Source organism: Hippocampus comes, unplaced genomic scaffold (genome assembly GCF_001891065.2).
Source record: "Hippocampus comes isolate QL1 unplaced genomic scaffold, H_comes_QL1_v1.1 scaffold528, whole genome shotgun sequence".
NCBI lineage: Eukaryota > Metazoa > Chordata > Actinopteri > Syngnathiformes > Syngnathidae > Hippocampus > Hippocampus comes.
In genome coordinates, this window is record NW_017804900.1 from 239,715 (window position 1) to 255,738 (window position 16,024).

The following is a 16,024-nucleotide window of genomic DNA, read 5'->3' on the forward strand; positions in this document are numbered from 1 at the left end:
CAATCGTATGTTCTCGCGTTGTTCCATGAGAGTCAATTTTGTAGTCCTTTTCTCAGTATGTGCCACAATCGAGTGTCGTGAGAAAACTACAACTCCCGGAGCCGCGAAATGTCAAGCGCAGCTGCTGCTGTCGCAATGGTGGCGACGCCGAGACATTGAATGACTTTGGCTCCATCACAAACAAATAGCCGGCGAATTCGTTTTACTGTCGCGACGCCAAAGACATGGAGGCGCTTATTCCCGTCATTAACAAGCTCCAGGATGTGTTCAACACCGTGGGCGCGGATATTATCCAACTGCCTCAAATAGCTGTGGTGGGCACCCAGGTACAGTCAAAAGCTACGATAACTGTCAGCCTCCTGGTGAGGACAATTTAGCTAGTCACTGATTCTGATTCTGAATTTAAGTGGACTATATTTGACGTTAATGACATGTACGTAGATATTTAAGAAGAGTGCTTTCAACTCATCCACCCCACTCCACTGATAACCTTCATTCAGTGCTAATTTAAGAACCGTGCCAACACCCTGTTGGGCCAAAATAGGCCACGAGACAAGTGCCTTTAGCTGTGTTTTCACCTTCATTCAAATCCATTATCATCATCATCATCAGCCTGTGAAAATGGTAATTACTACTTTCCGATTAGACATGCCAGAAGGTTTTTGACACCGCAATGAAAACTCTTATTTTCAAAACTGCATATACAGTGAACCCTCTGTGCCACGGAAGTATGTTGAAGTGAATTGAGGAGATTCATTGAGACAAAAGTAAACCATGAAAATCTGCGCTTGTTCCGTCTCCAGAGCAGCGGCAAGAGTTCCGTTCTGGAGAGCCTGGTGGGCCGTGACCTGCTACCCCGCGGGACCGGCATCGTCACCAGGCGGCCTCTCATCCTCCAGTTGGTCCACGTCGATCCGGGAGATGCCCGCAAAAATGACGACGTCGGTAGGCGTTGACTTTTCGCTCCCCTTCCTCCACTTCCGGAGGAGCCCTTTTGGGTTTTTGAATCCCTTCCCCTTCTTTCTTAGAGTTCTCACTGTTTTCCACCACAGATTGAAGTTTTCTGTTTTCTGCCGCTGTTTAATCACTTGCAGATTCCAAGGTGTGAAAAAGATCCATAAAGGTGCATTGTAGCAATGTGAATCGCATATTAACTAACTTCCCTCTCCCGTCATACATTGCTTTGATCCCTGGCTTTAGTGGAGCTCCTTCGCCACCTTGCCTTTCATGGCCTAGCATCCTGCATATCATAGTTACCAGTCTTGTCTTAAATAAACTAAGTAGTCATGCCCTAAAATTTGCTTTTGTGTTGTACAGGCAGAGAAGGCGAGGAGTGGGGGAAGTTTCTGCACACCAAAAATAAGGTAACAGGTGGCATGGTTTAAAGCATTAGTGGTAATCAGTGCTTTTTCGTTTTTTGGAGCAGATCTACACTGATTTTGATGAAATCAGGCAAGAAATAGAAGCAGAAACGGAGCGTGTGTCGGGGAATAATAAGGTGAGATTGTTTACGGCGTCACTGTCGCTTACCCATCCTGACATTGATAAAAATGGATGGGTTTAACCGGCGCAATTTTTACGCCACCTCCACAAATGCAATATTAATCGAAACAAAAACTCATTTTGACGAGTGTGGGAATGTGGAATATATTCTCGCAAAGGAATGTTGTGTACCCACTGAATTGGCAAGGTGTACATTTCCCTCCTGCGCAGGGCATCAGCGATGAGCCGATTCACCTGAAGATATATTCCCCCCACGTTGTCAACCTCACCCTGGTGGACCTGCCCGGCATCACCAAGGTAACACGGCACGCCTCAACCTAGCGGACGTGCACCTTAACGTGAAAAACTGCCATTTTCCCCTGAGGTGCCCGTGGGAGATCAGCCCAAAGACATCGAGATCCAAATACGAGATCTCATCCTGAAGCACATCTCCAACCCTAACTGCATCATATTAGCCGTCACCGCCGCCAACACCGACATGGCGACGTCAGAGGCGCTCAAGGTGGCCCGGGAGGTGGACCCTGACGGTAATGTCCAAAAGCAACTCCGTGAGATGATTGATGAACAATGATTTTTCAAAGTGTGATATGCGAAAGAGCCCATACAAACAAAATCCCTGAATGTGACCCTCCAGGCAGGAGGACGTTGGCCGTGGTGACCAAATTGGACCTGATGGACGCCGGAACCGATGCCATGGACGTGCTGATGGGTCGAGTTATTCCTGTCAAACTGGGACTCATCGGTGTGGTCAACAGGTTGGCTACACGTTCAACACGAATTTGGAGAGTGCTCTGATATATTCGTCAAGGTCAATTGTTTATTTATGGCCCATCACTGTATGCAAAGCCCGGATATTCTATTCATCTTAAAGTATGAATAACGACAATCACCAAAGCATCATGGATGTACTTTATATGTGGACTATAATTCTGTTAATTATCTGACGTGTACAGGAGCCAGCTGGACATCAACAATAAAAAGTCTGTGGCTGACGCAATCCGTGATGAACACGCTTTCCTGCAGAAGAAGTATCCCTCTCTTGCTAATAGGAACGGGACCAAATACCTGGCCAGGACCCTTAATAGGTCAGTGTAGTCCAGATTATTCACAGGACATGAATTAAGTTTTTTTTTAATTTTATTGTTGCATTTTCAAGGTGAAAATAAAAAGTTGGTTGAAAGTGCTTGTAAATACAATCCAACGGTGAAGTAGTAGCTCACTCTTTTGATCGGGCGAATTAAAATGTTTTGATTTTTTTACATTTTTGTTTTCAGTTATTTCATTTTTGGTAACTAACCATCGTGGCCGCGGTTCTGCCTCAAGCTTTCCCTGTGCTCATGTCAGACTACTGATGCATCACATCCGCGACTGTCTGCCGGAACTGAAGACGCGGATCAACGTGCTGGCCGCCCAGTACCAGTCGCTGCTCGGCAGCTACGGCGAGCCCGTGGAGGACCAAAGTGCCACCTTGCTCCAGCTCATCACCAAGTTTGCCACCGAGTACTGCAACACCATTGAGGGCACGGCCAAGTACATCGAGACGGCGGAGCTGTGAGTGTCAGTGGAGTGTGGGGATCCCTTGGGAGGCCTCAGCACCATCGATATCCTAACAGCCATAAGAAACGCAACCGTGAGTTTTGTCTTGTTGTCGTCTTTTTTTTTCCCCCTCTGTGTGCTCCCAATGGCTGACCTTTTTCATCCCCATGCCGCATCAGGGCCCGCGCCCCTCTCTGTTCGTGCCCGAGGTCTCCTTCGAGCTGCTGGTAAAGAAGCAGGTCAAACGCCTGGAGGAGCCCAGCTTGCGCTGTGTGGAGCTGGTCCACGAAGAGATGCAGAGGATCATCCAGCACTGCAGCAATTACAGCACGCAGGTAGAGGGGTCGGTGGGGCGTGTCAGCTCCTTTTTCTCTCCTTCAGAGGCTTGTGCTAATACCAAGTTGTCCACCAGGAGCTGCAGAGATTTCCAAAACTCCACGAGGCCATCGTGGAAGTCGTCACTTCCCTCTTGAGAAAGAGGCTGCCCATCACTAACGAGATGGTACATTCTTTCTTTGTTTCCTCACATCTTCCTGAATAACTCTTTTGTGTCTTGTCAGTAGCCTTGCCGAGACGATTGTTGAGGCAGTTTGTTTTGAATGCAAAATTAAAGCAAGAGCCGCTGCCTCGCTTCTCATCTTCCAACAGGTCCACAACTTGGTTGCCATCGAGCTGGCTTACATCAACACAAAGCATCCGGACTTTGCAGACGCCTGCGGGGTCATGAACAACAATATCGAGGTGAGTGCTCAGCCGCAAATACACGTTTGTGCAGGAACACAGCTTGCTCGCGACGAGTCATCGTTCCAACACCACTCACTGATTGTGTGTATCTATAGGAGCAAAGGAGAAACCGGATGAGAGAACTGCCCACTGCGGTATCGCGGGATAAGGTACGTTTCCTCTTTAATATTCATGAAAGAAAAGGTTTGAGATGCTATTTTAGGGAGATTTAAATATATTGTTTTGTTTTGAACCTCAAAAAGAAGGAAGAGCTTCCATAAAGGAACCAAATGACTTTGGACTGCACCCCCGCCTCTTCTATCTTTGACCTCCGCTTCTCTGTCTGTCTCTTTCTCTCTCTCTTTCATTCTCTTGCCCTCATTTGATCTCTTTGCCAGTCTCTTGGCAAAGGCCCGGCCACGGTTTCTGGCGAGCCCCCCGCGTCCGGAGCAGACGCGGACGGCGCCAAGGTGGGCAGCTGCTGGCCTGGTCGGCTGTGTTGATGGATGGATGGATGGCTTGGCTTGTACCCTAGTCTTGATTTCCCCATGTCGTGCTATTTTCATGCCCCAGCCTGTGTGGACTTGCGCTAACAATCTTGCTTTTCCTCCTTTCTTGACCTATCCTCCTTGTTTCCCCAAACTCTTGGTTTTGTTTTGCATTTCAAGCCTCTGCGAGGTGTAAAACTTCACAGGAGTGACAATGGATCCTACAGTAGGCTTAAATGCAGTGTGGCATTCACGCTGGTGGTACTTTTGACCGCAGGCTCAAGCAGCGGGGCCGCAGGGCGAGCCGGACGGCACGGGCACCTGGAGGGGGATGCTCAAGAAAGGAGAGGACGGCTCAGGCTCGGGTCCGGGAAGCCCTCTTAAAGGAGCCGTCAACCTGCTGGATGTGGTGACTTGTCCTCTTTGTCCTCCTCTCCTGAGTATCGTTTCTTGAATAACCTCTGCCTTTGAACCCGTAGCCGGTCCCGGTAGCCAGGAAGCTGTCATCCCGTGAGCAGCGGGACTGCGAGGTCATCGAGCGCCTCATCAAGTCCTACTTCCTGATTGTGCGCAAGAACATCCAAGACAGGTAAGTGCCTGGAGACCCACTTTGTTACCCGACCGTATTTTCTCGAAATACATCATACATGATTTCCAATGACCGGGTCTGACCAGCGTGCCCAAGGCGGTTATGCACTTCCTGGTCAACCATGTGAAGGACAGCCTCCAGAGCGAGCTGGTGGGTCAGCTCTACAAGTCAGGCCTCCTCAACGATCTGCTGACAGAGTCGGAGGACATGGCCCAGCGCCGCAAGGAGGCGGCCGACATGCTGCAGGTAAAACTCGCTCAAGTCTTCATAGGCTGGACTAGCCATAGAATATTCCTTAACCGTCCTCCTGCTGTTTTTTTTTTTTTTTTTGGTGGGGTTTATGGGGGAAACACAGGCATTGCAGAAAGCCAGCCAGGTGATAGCGGAGATCAGAGAAACTCATCTGTGGTGAACTGAATGATACCAGAAGAATGCACTGAACCCTCCCTCAAAGTAGACGCCGTGACGGGCTCAAGTACCTTCGAAACACGTACGCTTGTAAATACAGGACATTGTTGTGAGCACGAAAGGCCTGTCATGACCCAATGTGATGACTTTGTAACATTTTATTTATTGTGGCTGGACAGAGTTGTCAAAATGTGATGTGTATTTGCGTTTGCCGGTGCCATGTACCACACGGCAACACGAAAAGACAAAGTGCTGCCTCCAACAGTGGAAATCCGTGTCGCTTTCTTTGAGTTCGTTTACAGTCTGGACAAAGAGGAGGTCGCCGCAAATCACCAATAACACCACAAAAAGTATCTGGTCTCCATTTCGGCTTGATTTGGTGAGTTTTTGACCACCTAACGATGCACTGCAACAAGTATATTCTCGGGGTTACACTGCCCACTTGTGGTCATTTATAATCACTGCCACCAACAGCAGTTGAGAAAACGTAAACACTAAAGTCCCATCTTTATTTGTAACACCTTTATTTACTTTAAAACAAGACAAGTACGGACAAATTGAGCACAGCAGAGAGAAACGGCATAGACTCCTTGGTCCACAGGTAGAAAACACTGCTCCCCCAACCCGGCTGCCGTTTAAGTTCTGGAAGTGCATTTCCTTGTTTTTAAAATGTGCAGCGTCAAATATTCCTCCCTCGAAGGTCTTCCCGGTCAGTGCCCCGTTCCACATCAGAGCTCCACATGTGGACTCTCATCTGTCTTGGATACCGCTGGCTCCTCTTTTTGTTCCCATGACACAATTGCAAAGATTTAGACTGAAGAAACTTGTACAAGCATCATGAAAGAGCGACACTAACCTTCTTGTGGCTTTTGAACACACTCTCCATCGTGGTCCTCGTAGCCGGCGGAGCAGACGCACTTGTAGTCGCCGCTGGTATTGACGCACTGCTGGTGCTCCTCGGTGCACATCGGCTCGGCCCCCGAACACTCGTCAATATCTTAGGGGGGGGGAGAAAAAAAAAAAAAACAACCAGCCAGGTCAACTTATTCCCTTCTCCTGAAAATCAAAAATGGGCAGTATTATCTTTCGAAATGCTCTTTTATTACCTAATAATGTACAGTCAGTGCAATTAAATTAAAAATTAAATGCGACTTGCCACCCATTTCTTTCGACATGGCCGATTGGGATCCATTAATTAAACCGCACAAACCTGAGCAGGTGCCCTCAGTGTCCTGGTAGCCGCCGGCGCACGCCTTGCACTTGTCTGCACCGGCGCCAGTGCATCCCGTGCAAGCTTGATCACATCCTGAAGGAACAGGAGAGCTCATTTCCAGTTCAGTTTGACTGAGCCGGAATGTGCGCGTTTACCCTTGCAGGAGTAAGAGCCTTCCGTGTTGACGCAGTATTCCTTTTCTTGGCATGGAGGTGAGTCTTTGGAGCACTCGTTCACATCTGGAATCACATCCCAAGTTGAAAGAAATGATTTTGGATGTGTAATGATGCTCTTTTTATACCGATGCAGGCTTCCTGCTCATCCTCCTCCCAACCATCCTTGCACTCGTCGCAGTCCTGGTGGGTTGCCCCATCGCTGCAGGTCTTGCAGGAGGAATGGCATTCTAATGCAGGGGGAGAGATGCTGATTATTCAGCAGGTGATTTGAAGATGGGGAATAAACAGAGGTAGGTGATATCGTACCCGTGCACAGGGAGAAGGAGTCGTTGCGCACTTCGTTGAAGTAGCCGTCGATGCAGTCCAGGCAGAAGTCCCCCTTGTACTCCACGTCACATGTGCACTTGCCGTCCCCTCCGCGGGTTCCGTCGCCGTCGCACTTGCCGTTCCCATGACATGGTCTCTCGGAGCCGCCGACACAAGCTTGGACACAAGTGCATGATTCATAGCAAGATATATGGAAGATTTCTGGCCAATGTTCAGATCAGTGGTAGTTTACTCACCATTGCAGTCAGGCCCAAATGTGCCTTTTGGACAGCACACTTCGATGGTGTCAATGCAGAACCATTTATGCAAATCAGGATGTTTGGTTTTTCTGCATTGCAACCACAGAGAGAGAGGAAAAAGAAAACATATTAAGCAGATGTTTCGAGCAACATTTTGAGTCCACTTGCACGAACCTTTTAAACCACCATGTCTCCACCTGCATTGCAACCACAGAGAGAGAGGAAAAAAAGACATTAAGTAGATGTTTCGAGCAACATTTTGAGACCACTTGCACGAACCTTTTAAACCACCATGTCTCCAACAGCTCCTCGTGTTCTTCGAGCATCTGGTTGCACTCGAAGCTGCTGCTGTCACACAGCCCCTCGACGATCTCCATCAGTCGGATCTCGCTGTAAAATGCAAAAATCAAGACGTGAATTTGTCACAGGGCAAAAACAGCTGTGTGGTATTTTGAATAATATTTAAGAATCCCTTTCGCTATGGCTACAGTTATATTTTGCGTAAGGGCAACGATCATTTACAAAACTCTGTGTGTGTGTGTGTGTGTGTGTGTGATATATTTTGCGTAAGGGCAAGCATCATTTACAAAACTGTGTGTGTGTCTTGAGCAAAGATTATTTAATTTTTTCTTTGGGGACAGGAAACTTCCTCAAATTCCGGAATAACGCATATGTAATATGTATGTTCCCTAGTGTGGTTTGATGCAATCTTATTTTTAACAGTGGCAGGCTGACCTGAAGTTTTGTCTCACCTTGTCTCATATTTAGACAGCTTCCTTTCCTCCCAGGCTGTGTTCCCCCCACCAAAATTTTGCTTTGCAGTTCTCTCATAGCCCTAAAAGTAAAAATACACTCAAAGATAAAATAATTTTTAAAACTACAGATTGTGCAATCTACATTTAGACGTATTCATTCACTAGACTGTAGGTACCCCAATGCCCTGTGCATTGGGGTACCTACATGCTCGCTTACCTTTTGGAAGTTGTCAGTAATCCGCTGGCAGGTACCACAAGCGCTTTTTAAATCTCTCTTGGCATTCGTGACTTGAAAAATGAAAATAAAACAGGACAAAAGCCCGAGAAGTCGCAGCTCTGGACTCGAGGGCAGCATTTCACTGTTTCATGAGGACACACTGTAAATTCCACCCCACAACGAAGTTGCTACTGATGGTACTTTCGGAGTGCCGCACACGCCGAACTAATTGTACCGTTTTATAGAATAAATAGGAGAGAGCGTTTAAATACAACGCGCGTTAAAGTAGTATTTACATGCCGGCTGAGGAAAAGATGCACGACTTCCAGTTTTCTGCTTCAGCCCCATCGGTCGAATTGTGGCTTGTGGCGATTGGCTCTTTGTGCCTGCCAATCCATCTGAAAGCCAATCACCTGCCGCCACGCTCGGGACAACTAGCGCATTCCGCACGTGGAAAATTCACGAACGCGAATTTTTAATGTAGAAATGATCATTTTGCTCAAATAAATACTTGAAATTCAAAATAAAAATATTATTTTATCATAACTAAAACGATTAATGTTTCAAAGATACATAAATGAGTTGTAAAGTCACGTCCGGTTTAAACCGGAAGTAGTGACATCCTGAATCTGTCATGGCTGTAAAAATGAATGTTTTGGCGCTCCCAATATTAGTTTTACTAACGTCCGTGGTGCTGTTACACTTATTCATCTGTCCGTTCACCAAAGTGGAAGAAAGCTTCAACTTGCAAGCGGCCCACGACCTCCTGTATCACACGTTTGACTTTGACAAGGTAGGGAGCAGCAGGTGTGCCAGAGGCTAACAGGCTAGGCTACAAGTGACCACAGAAGTCACGAAATGTACTTGTGTTCAATCATGATGATGACACGACATGTGATTAGAGGACGTAGTTTCTGTCGCAGTGTTCTCCTTGAATGACATAGCCGTTGAATTAATTTACCATTTTGAAGAGATTTTATGGAAAATGTATAATTTTGGGAGTGTAAAAAAAAAAAACACGAAGTGAAAAAATTGACTTTGGAATGAGAAATGTGGATGTTTCTAGACCTAATGTTGCCTATTATTGCTGGTGATTTCTTTCAGTACGACCACCATGAGTTCCCCGGTGTGGTTCCACGAACGTTCATCGGTCCCCTGCTCATCAGCATCCTTTGCTCCCCTGTTGTCTTTCTGTCCTCTCTGCTGGGCGTGCCCAAATTCTCCACACAGCTCATCGGTAGATGACTCACACCTCACCAAACTGTCAGAATTCCACCTTAGGATGCTGTTTTTTGCTTATGTTCAGTCCGAGCCTCTCTGGGAGCATGCGTGATCGCTGCGCTGTGGCATATGCAGCGAGAGGTGAAGAGGCAGTTTGGCTCCACGGTGGCCCTCCTGTTCTGCCTGATGTGCGCCTCTCAGTTTCACCTCATGTTCTACAGCACCAGGACGCTCCCAAATGTGTTTGCGCTACCAATTGGTAAGAAGCACCACTGCGAACAATATCAGTGGTGAGTGCATTGACCTCACTTGTCACTTTGTCTGTGCAGTCGTGGTTGCATTCACCTCTTGGATGGCTCACAAACACGGCAGCTTCATCGGCCTCTCCGCCTTCGCCATTATTGTGTTCCGCTCGGAGCTCTGCATCTTGCTGGGTCTTATGTTGCTTATATCTCTGTTGAGCAGAAAGCTGCGCTTCCCGGAACTTCTTTACTACGCTGTTCCCGCTGGATTGCTCTCATTGGGTAAGTGGGAGTCAAGCAGTGTGCATTTAGATTGCCATGGTAAGAGTTTGATTTTGTATCTTTTGCAGCTCTGACTGTGGCGATTGACACGTTCTTTTGGAGGAAGCCTTTGTGGCCAGAAGGCCAGGTGTTTTGGTATAACACCATTCTCAACAAAAGTTCCAACTGGGGAATATCCTTTCAGACGCCGAGATATTTTGATGAAATACTGATGCTGAATCCGTTTCTCCAAAGTATTGACCCCCCCCCCCCCAAAAAAATGGATGAATCTCCTTGACTCCTCTTTTAAACCTCACCCTTTCTCTGGTATTTCTACTCGGCTTTGCCCCGCGGCCTGGGCTGCACTCTGCCGCTGGTCCCCGTCGGGCTGCTGGACCGGCGGATGAGGATCCTACTGCTACCACCAGTGGCCTTCATCCTTGTCTACTCGCTGCTGCCGCACAAAGAGCTGCGCTTCATCATCTACACCTTCCCCGTGCTCACTCTCCTGGCCGCCCGAGGCTGCTCTTTTATGTCCGTATACAAACGGCATGCAATCTTTACCGGGAAGAAAAAACACATTATAATGCTTTTTGTGTTTTTTTTTTTTTTTTTCAGTTTAAGCAACTATCACAAATCGTGGATGTATAAACTGGGATCGGCTGTTGTGGTGGGCCAGCTGGTGACGAACGCGGCGTACTCGGGAGTTTGCCTGTACGTTTCCCATCACAATTACCCAGGAGGCCGAGCGATGCAGGAACTGCACAGGCTGTTGCCGCCCACGGCAGGTAGGAATGACCTTTTAGACCAGAGCTTGACAGTATTTTTTTATGGATATGATATAAAATGCATGCTATCTTCTCAGACGTCTTTGTTCACATTGACACCTACGCTGCTGAAACAGGAGTGTCTCGCTTCTTAGAGCAAAATCCACACTGGAGGTTGGTCGATTGTTCATATTCTAAAAGCCCCGGCATTGATGTTATATTTAATATACATATATTGACTCAACAGATACGACAAACGAGAGGATCTGGACCCCGCAAGTCCCGAAATGGAAATGTTCTCGCACCTCCTGATGGAGGCAAACGCCACCAAGATGGAGCTCCTGCGCGACACTCATCGGCCCCTGGCCTTCGTACAAGGCTATGACGGCATCGCTCGCCACTTGTTTCGCTTGCCTCCGTTTAGCGTGAGGTTGGCAAGCAAAACTGTACTGATGCAGAGGACCACGTTCAAGGAGTCTCATTGAGGAGTCAGGTGACCAGCATTCTCACTTCATCTCCTTCAGGAGTTTACATGAAAGAAAGAAGCACAAGTATGTTGTGCGATTCCTAAACTTTAGGTGTCGTTCATTGCGGGCGAGGGGTTGGGCGTGTGTGGTTGTCTGCTAAAAAAATATATATATATATTCATAAAGACCAAATTATTGTAATTCATTCTCTTCTTGGCTTTCGGATATTCATATTTTCTACAGAAAAAAAAGCCTAAATTGAATCGACTTGCAGACTAAAAGCCGTTTCGAAATGAAAATCAAACGCAGGCGTTTACCGTAAGGAAAACCTTTATTTACAAACGGCCACAACATTTGCGTAGTTCCAGTTTCAATGCTCAACATTTATCAAATCAAGTTCAGATTTTCTTATAAAATGTACAGTACATTTCTTGACTCAAACCCATAAATTAATCCCCTGAACAGAAACTGAAATTGTGCTTACGAGACAAATTGTATATTCCAAACCTCTCAATTCTGAAAATACAACAATATCTTAAAAAAGCTTTTTAAAGCTCTTAAAGCAAAAAAAAAAAGTAAAACTCCGAACAACAGTACCATGAGCCACAATTTCACAATGAAAATTAAATAACATTAACTTAAAACATCTTTCAGTCACAGCATTTATTTTTGGGCCACGTTTTCAAGAAAACTCTGCATCAGTAATCGGGACTATTCAAAAGCAAACCCGACGCGGATCGCGCCGATTCACCAAAAATATGTACAGCATTTTTGACCTGAAGTAGATTTTGGATAAGGCACAAGGAGAGAGCCGAGAACAAAAAAAAACACACACTTATTAATGAGCAAACGCACAAACCCCTACAACTAGAAAACCCCTCCCTCCCTGATGCACCTCTCTCTCTCTCTCTCACTGAGACTTTTCATGAAAGCTTCTTCAAAGTATTCAAACAGTAGTCGACACAAAACAATTAACGCCCCAAACCTGGCTGCAGCATTGAAAGAAAATCAGTGTATACATGATCCTATACATCACACAATTCACAGCTATGTCTCTTGGTCCTTAAGTTGTTTTTTTTTTTTTCCCCCCTCCTGAATGCTTCATCAGTATTGAAAATAAATGAGTGGGAGGTTAACCTTGAGGAAGAGCAGACCCTCCATGTTTTCCAGTGAAGGCCTGGGATGGTTCAGGGCGCAGTTGACGCCCGCCGTGCTGAACAGCGCCTCGGCCGGGACGATGCTGGGAGGGCAGCCCACGTAACGGGCGGCTACTTTGGCAAGCTCGGGCCACAGGAACTTTTTCAGGTTCCAGTAGTCGAGCGGGTCACAGCTTTGATCGAGTATGTCCTCCTCCAGGTACTCAAGCACCGCCAGTTCGGAGGACTTTGGTTTTTCCTCGTGCTTCGCGTTTTGTCTCAAGTCCGCCATCAGGGACCAGATGTTGTCCTTGTCTGACGCCGGGGCCTCGTCGCAGCCGTTGAGCAGTAAAGACTTTTCTGTTGAGGTAGACGAGAACAGGTCCAGCTCCTGGATCAGGTCTTGCTTACATCGTTCCGCCTCTTCTTCTGTGAATAGTGAGGTCTTGTATCGAGGGTCCAGCATGGTGGCCCAGGTGAAGCGCGGGTCGTTGAGAGTGGCCGACATCCTGCTCACCGTGGCTTCTTTCAGAGAGCGCAGCATGTTGTCGATGCCCACGGTCTCGTCGAACAGCAGGTCGATCTTTCTGTTCAGGATGTGAATGAGCGGAATGACTTGGCCCAGGGTGGCGGTACGGCTGCGGATTTCCCGGTAGGCCACCTCGAAAGGTTTCAGCGCGTTGCAGACGGACTGCATCACCTCCCACTGGTCGCAGCTGATGATTTCCCTGAAGTTGCACTCGATTGACATCTCGTCGATGGCTTTCTTTTGCTCCACCAGCCGCTCCAGCATGAGGAAGGAAGTCCTCCATTTGGAGGGGATGTCCTGGATGAGTTGGTTCTCCGGTAACTGGTGGTCCCTCTGCAGCTCGACCAGCTTCTCCTTGGCCTTGGCCGAGCGCTGCACACGTTCGCAGATCTTCCGCGCGATGCTCAGAAGGTTCTGCACCATCCTCTGGCTCTTTATGGCTTCGCTAACAATGAGGTCAATGGTGTGGCCAAAACACTGCACGGTGACGTGGCCGTGGTCCTCCAGACTGCTTCTTATGTTGGCGTTATCGGTGACGGTGAACCCTCTCTTCAGACCCGGCGACGTGATCCAAGAATCCCACAGATACTCCAGCTGCTTGGGGATGTCGTGCGTGTCCTGATCGCAGTCTATCTGAGACACGCTGAGCAGAGCCGAACAGTGAAAGTCCTGGCCCTGGGGTCTGACGCTCGATTCGTACGTGGCCCAGTGTGCAGTCAGGGTCAGGTACTCTTTTGTCTGGCTACTGACCCAAATGCTCGTCGTGAAGTGGACGACGCCGCCCTCGGCCTCTTTCAGATGCGTCAGCACGACGTCCCGCACCTTTTCGTACATCTCCGGTATTGCCGTGCCGGTAAAGTAAGAAGAGGGCGGCAGGCAATACTGGGGCTGGAAGTACTCGAGAAGTCTGCTCAGTCCGGCGTTCTCCACCATGGCTGATGGCTGAAGATCCAGTGCAAGCATTTCGGCAATAAGTTTGGTAATTTTTTTGGCAACCGGGTGGTGTTCGTCAAACCTGTTCTGTTCCGCTTTGTAAAGCGACAAATCGGCGCGCTCTCGTTTGACGTGATTTCCGGCCGACGGCGCGTCACCTGAGATAGTGTTGTTGCTTTCGAGAAAATGTCCGTGAAACCTCTGCATGTGCCTGAAGAGGCAGCTCGTGCCGAGGTTGGTCGTCTTTTTGCCTCTGCTGATGGTGCGGCCGCAGTGCAAACAGACCACCTTGGTGGGGTCGGCGGGTGAAATTGAAAAATGGTTCCACAGTTTGGACGTCTTCTTACTGAAAATGGTTTGTGGCTTTTTCTTGCAGGCCGGGCTTTCGGTTCCTTTGGCTACTGAAACTGCGTCTGGTGCGGTCTTAAGGTAAGGCTGCGGGGAGGGCTCCTTGTCATCGGCGACTTTTTGGTTTTGGAGGACATCTGGGTGGCGCCTCACCAGGTGCCTCATTAGACAGCTCGTACCAAAGTCGCCCCGTTTGCCTCGACTGATGACGCACGGACAGTACCGGCACAGTGCTTTTAACTGGTCGACCGGTGACACAATGAAATGCTGCCAGACTTCGGACTTGACCCGTTTCATGATTTTCTTGTTTTGCTCAAAAACGACATGATTCTGACTGTGGCCGGGAACGTCGGACAGATCGCACGGCGAGGAGGTTGAGGGCGTGTCGTCCCCGTGAGCGCCGAAGGGCAGATTGAGCGCGGACTCCTGCTCGGTCAGTAGCATCGCCTCATCAGACTCCTCCTTCATGTCCAAGCTTTCCGCCATGGTCGGCGGTAACTCGTCTAATATCGTTTCTGGTGAAGACGGAAGAAGGGGCGATTCCTTTTTTATGTCCAGCGAGTCATGTAACAGTGTGCGGGACAACAGGGACGGCGGGTTTGAGTAGGGCGGAGGAATGTGATTGCCCAGTCCGTTTTCCTCAATCACAACCTCTTTGTGGGCCCTCCACATGTGACGAATAAGACAGCTCGTGCCGAGATCTTTCCCATTCTTGCCGCGGCTGAATTCATTCATGCAGTGGATGCAAACCGCTTTGGAATTGTCCACGGGCGAAAGGTAGAAGTGTTTCCATACGGCCGATCTCCGACGAGAACTGGAGCTTTTCGGGTTGCTCGGAAGGCGCTCTTGCCCTCCATCGGATATGTCTTCGAGGTTGTTTTCACTGGAATGTGACGATTCAAGAGCACTGTAGATAGAGTCCGCGTTGGCGAGCGGTTCAAGTTTTGGTTCAACTTTGGGCAACCCTTCTTTGGATGACAGGTCTGAATTATCAGCCGAAGATGTGGACGGCGACGTATTCTTTGACCCGGGATACATCAAACTGTTTAAGTCTCCGTTTTTTGGCGAGTTTGGGGAAGGCGGGATGGAGGAGGAGGAGGAGGCTAAAGCACTCTGATTGGGCGTCGGTGCGTCCGCTCCCTCTTGGAAAAGCATCGTCGGGTGAGCCCTTCGGACGTGGCGCATCAAACAGCTTGTGCTGAGGTCTTTTTCGTTCTTGCCCCGACTAAACTCTTTCATGCAGTACAAACAGATTGCTTTGGTATTGTCCCTTGGCGATATGCAGAAATGATTCCATGCCGGAGATTTTTTCCTCGGGTTGCTTTGACTTCTCATGGAGGCCAAAAGGCTCTGGGTGACGGCATCCATGGCAACGTCGTAAAGAGTGCTCGTGTAGCCGCTTAATAAGTTACTATAGTCGTCCCCATCTCGACTCAAAAAAGGGCCAAATGCGAGTCTTTCAAAATCGTGGGCTTCATCCTCTAAATCGTTTGTGTCTCGGCTTTCATCTTTGATATGCTGAGTGGGCTCATTGTCGTATTTTTCATTCTCCCTATTTTCGTGCGTGTGGATGTTGAGCCATTTGCTCGAAAGAGACGGAGACGCCGGATCCGTTTCTTTGTCGGTGTCAGACTCTAACTGTTTATCACCCTGAGAAGAAAGATGGCTTGATTGGAAAAGGTCTTTATCCAGTGTTTTGGACGAGCACGACGACGGCGCATCCTTTGTCTTGTGTGGCTTCATGCTGTAGGATTTAAAGACGTATCCATCCTGACCCTCGATTTTCAGACAGGACCCCTTTGCCTCTCGTTTCTTTTGCAGGGAGCCGTTGAACGAATCGTCACCCGCGCCGGACGCATCTTCCTCCCTGTCCATGGCGGCGGGCGGCCCAAAGCTTTCTGTCGTGTCGTCAGGTCTGCCTTGTCAGATGGGATTGCTTCTAGTCA

At 48.4% G+C, this 16,024-nt stretch overlaps 4 protein-coding genes across 8 annotated transcripts; 2 read left to right on the top strand and 2 right to left on the bottom strand.

Annotated features, from left to right (window-relative positions):
• The first annotated feature begins 94 nt into the window (after nucleotides 1-94).
• Nucleotides 95-5,518, top strand: LOC109523661 (dynamin-1-like protein). Its single transcript, XM_019882962.1, is given in 18 exon segments — nucleotides 95-326; nucleotides 804-945; nucleotides 1,318-1,364; nucleotides 1,427-1,498; nucleotides 1,714-1,800; nucleotides 1,868-2,030; nucleotides 2,138-2,258; nucleotides 2,457-2,588; nucleotides 2,848-3,133; nucleotides 3,219-3,374; nucleotides 3,452-3,541; nucleotides 3,688-3,780; nucleotides 3,879-3,932; nucleotides 4,161-4,232; nucleotides 4,528-4,659; nucleotides 4,730-4,839; nucleotides 4,926-5,085; nucleotides 5,195-5,518. Coding segments are annotated over 18 exon segments (2,076 nt in total). The 5' UTR covers nucleotides 95-224; the 3' UTR covers nucleotides 5,252-5,518.
• zbed4 (zinc finger, BED-type containing 4) lies at nucleotides 1,011-15,980 on the bottom strand. The gene is made up of 3 exons (XM_019882913.1): nucleotides 12,228-15,980; nucleotides 3,437-3,442; nucleotides 1,011-1,023 (listed from the first exon to the last, which is right to left on the bottom strand). Exon 1 carries the CDS (start codon nucleotides 15,951-15,953, stop codon nucleotides 12,237-12,239), a length of 3,717 nt encoding a protein of 1,238 aa, XP_019738472.1. The 5' UTR covers nucleotides 15,954-15,980; the 3' UTR covers nucleotides 1,011-1,023; nucleotides 3,437-3,442; nucleotides 12,228-12,236.
• On the bottom strand, nucleotides 5,755-8,545 carry creld2 (CRELD disulfide isomerase 2). The gene is made up of 10 exons (XM_019883016.1): nucleotides 8,175-8,545; nucleotides 7,955-8,037; nucleotides 7,482-7,592; nucleotides 7,200-7,291; nucleotides 6,943-7,119; nucleotides 6,762-6,863; nucleotides 6,616-6,699; nucleotides 6,458-6,553; nucleotides 6,104-6,244; nucleotides 5,755-6,025 (listed from the first exon to the last, which is right to left on the bottom strand). The coding sequence occupies exons 1-10, from the start codon at nucleotides 8,310-8,312 to the stop codon at nucleotides 5,976-5,978; spliced, it is 1,074 nt and encodes a 357-aa protein (XP_019738575.1). The 5' UTR covers nucleotides 8,313-8,545; the 3' UTR covers nucleotides 5,755-5,975.
• alg12 (ALG12 alpha-1,6-mannosyltransferase) lies at nucleotides 8,767-16,012 on the top strand. 5 transcript variants are annotated; one of them, XR_002169817.1, is made up of 11 exons: nucleotides 8,767-8,967; nucleotides 9,279-9,411; nucleotides 9,481-9,654; nucleotides 9,725-9,919; nucleotides 9,988-10,091; nucleotides 10,209-10,432; nucleotides 10,517-10,686; nucleotides 10,764-10,839; nucleotides 10,913-11,216; nucleotides 14,107-14,159; nucleotides 15,900-16,012. XR_002169817.1 is itself a non-coding variant. In XM_019883002.1 (10 exons), the coding sequence occupies exons 1-9, from the start codon at nucleotides 8,809-8,811 to the stop codon at nucleotides 11,148-11,150; spliced, it is 1,473 nt and encodes a 490-aa protein (XP_019738561.1). In that variant the 5' UTR covers nucleotides 8,767-8,808; the 3' UTR covers nucleotides 11,151-11,158; nucleotides 15,900-16,004. The 5 variants fall into 5 exon arrangements, 3 of the variants coding, with proteins under 3 accessions (XP_019738561.1, XP_019738552.1, XP_019738535.1); XR_002169818.1 differs by having other exon boundaries at nucleotides 10,913-11,158; XM_019883002.1 differs by lacking the exon at nucleotides 14,107-14,159 and having other exon boundaries at nucleotides 10,913-11,158; nucleotides 15,900-16,004.
• The last annotated feature ends 12 nt before the right edge of the window (nucleotides 16,013-16,024 follow it).

What these genes read in the sequence shown, in the direction of transcription:
- creld2 (XM_019883016.1), bottom strand. Translation starts at nt 8,312, where the DNA reads ATGCTGCCCTCGAGTCCAGAGCTGCGACTTCTCGGGCTTTTGTCCTGT. An exon ending in CTGTCTAAATATGAGACAAG is followed by an intron (nt 7,593 to 7,954) that starts GTGAGACAAAAC and finishes TGCATTTTACAG; the next exon opens with CGAGATCCGACTGATGGAGA. An exon ending in CTCCTTCTCCCTGTGCACGG is followed by an intron (nt 6,864 to 6,942) that starts GTACGATATCAC and finishes CCCCTGCATTAG; the next exon opens with AATGCCATTCCTCCTGCAAG.
- alg12 (XM_019883002.1), top strand. Translation starts at nt 8,809, where the DNA reads ATGGCTGTAAAAATGAATGTTTTGGCGCTCCCAATATTAGTTTTACTA. An exon ending in ATTCTCCACACAGCTCATCG is followed by an intron (nt 9,412 to 9,480) that starts GTAGATGACTCA and finishes GCTTATGTTCAG; the next exon opens with TCCGAGCCTCTCTGGGAGCA. An exon ending in CGCTGGATTGCTCTCATTGG is followed by an intron (nt 9,920 to 9,987) that starts GTAAGTGGGAGT and finishes TATCTTTTGCAG; the next exon opens with CTCTGACTGTGGCGATTGAC.
- zbed4 (XM_019882913.1), bottom strand. Translation starts at nt 15,953, where the DNA reads ATGGACAGGGAGGAAGATGCGTCCGGCGCGGGTGACGATTCGTTCAAC.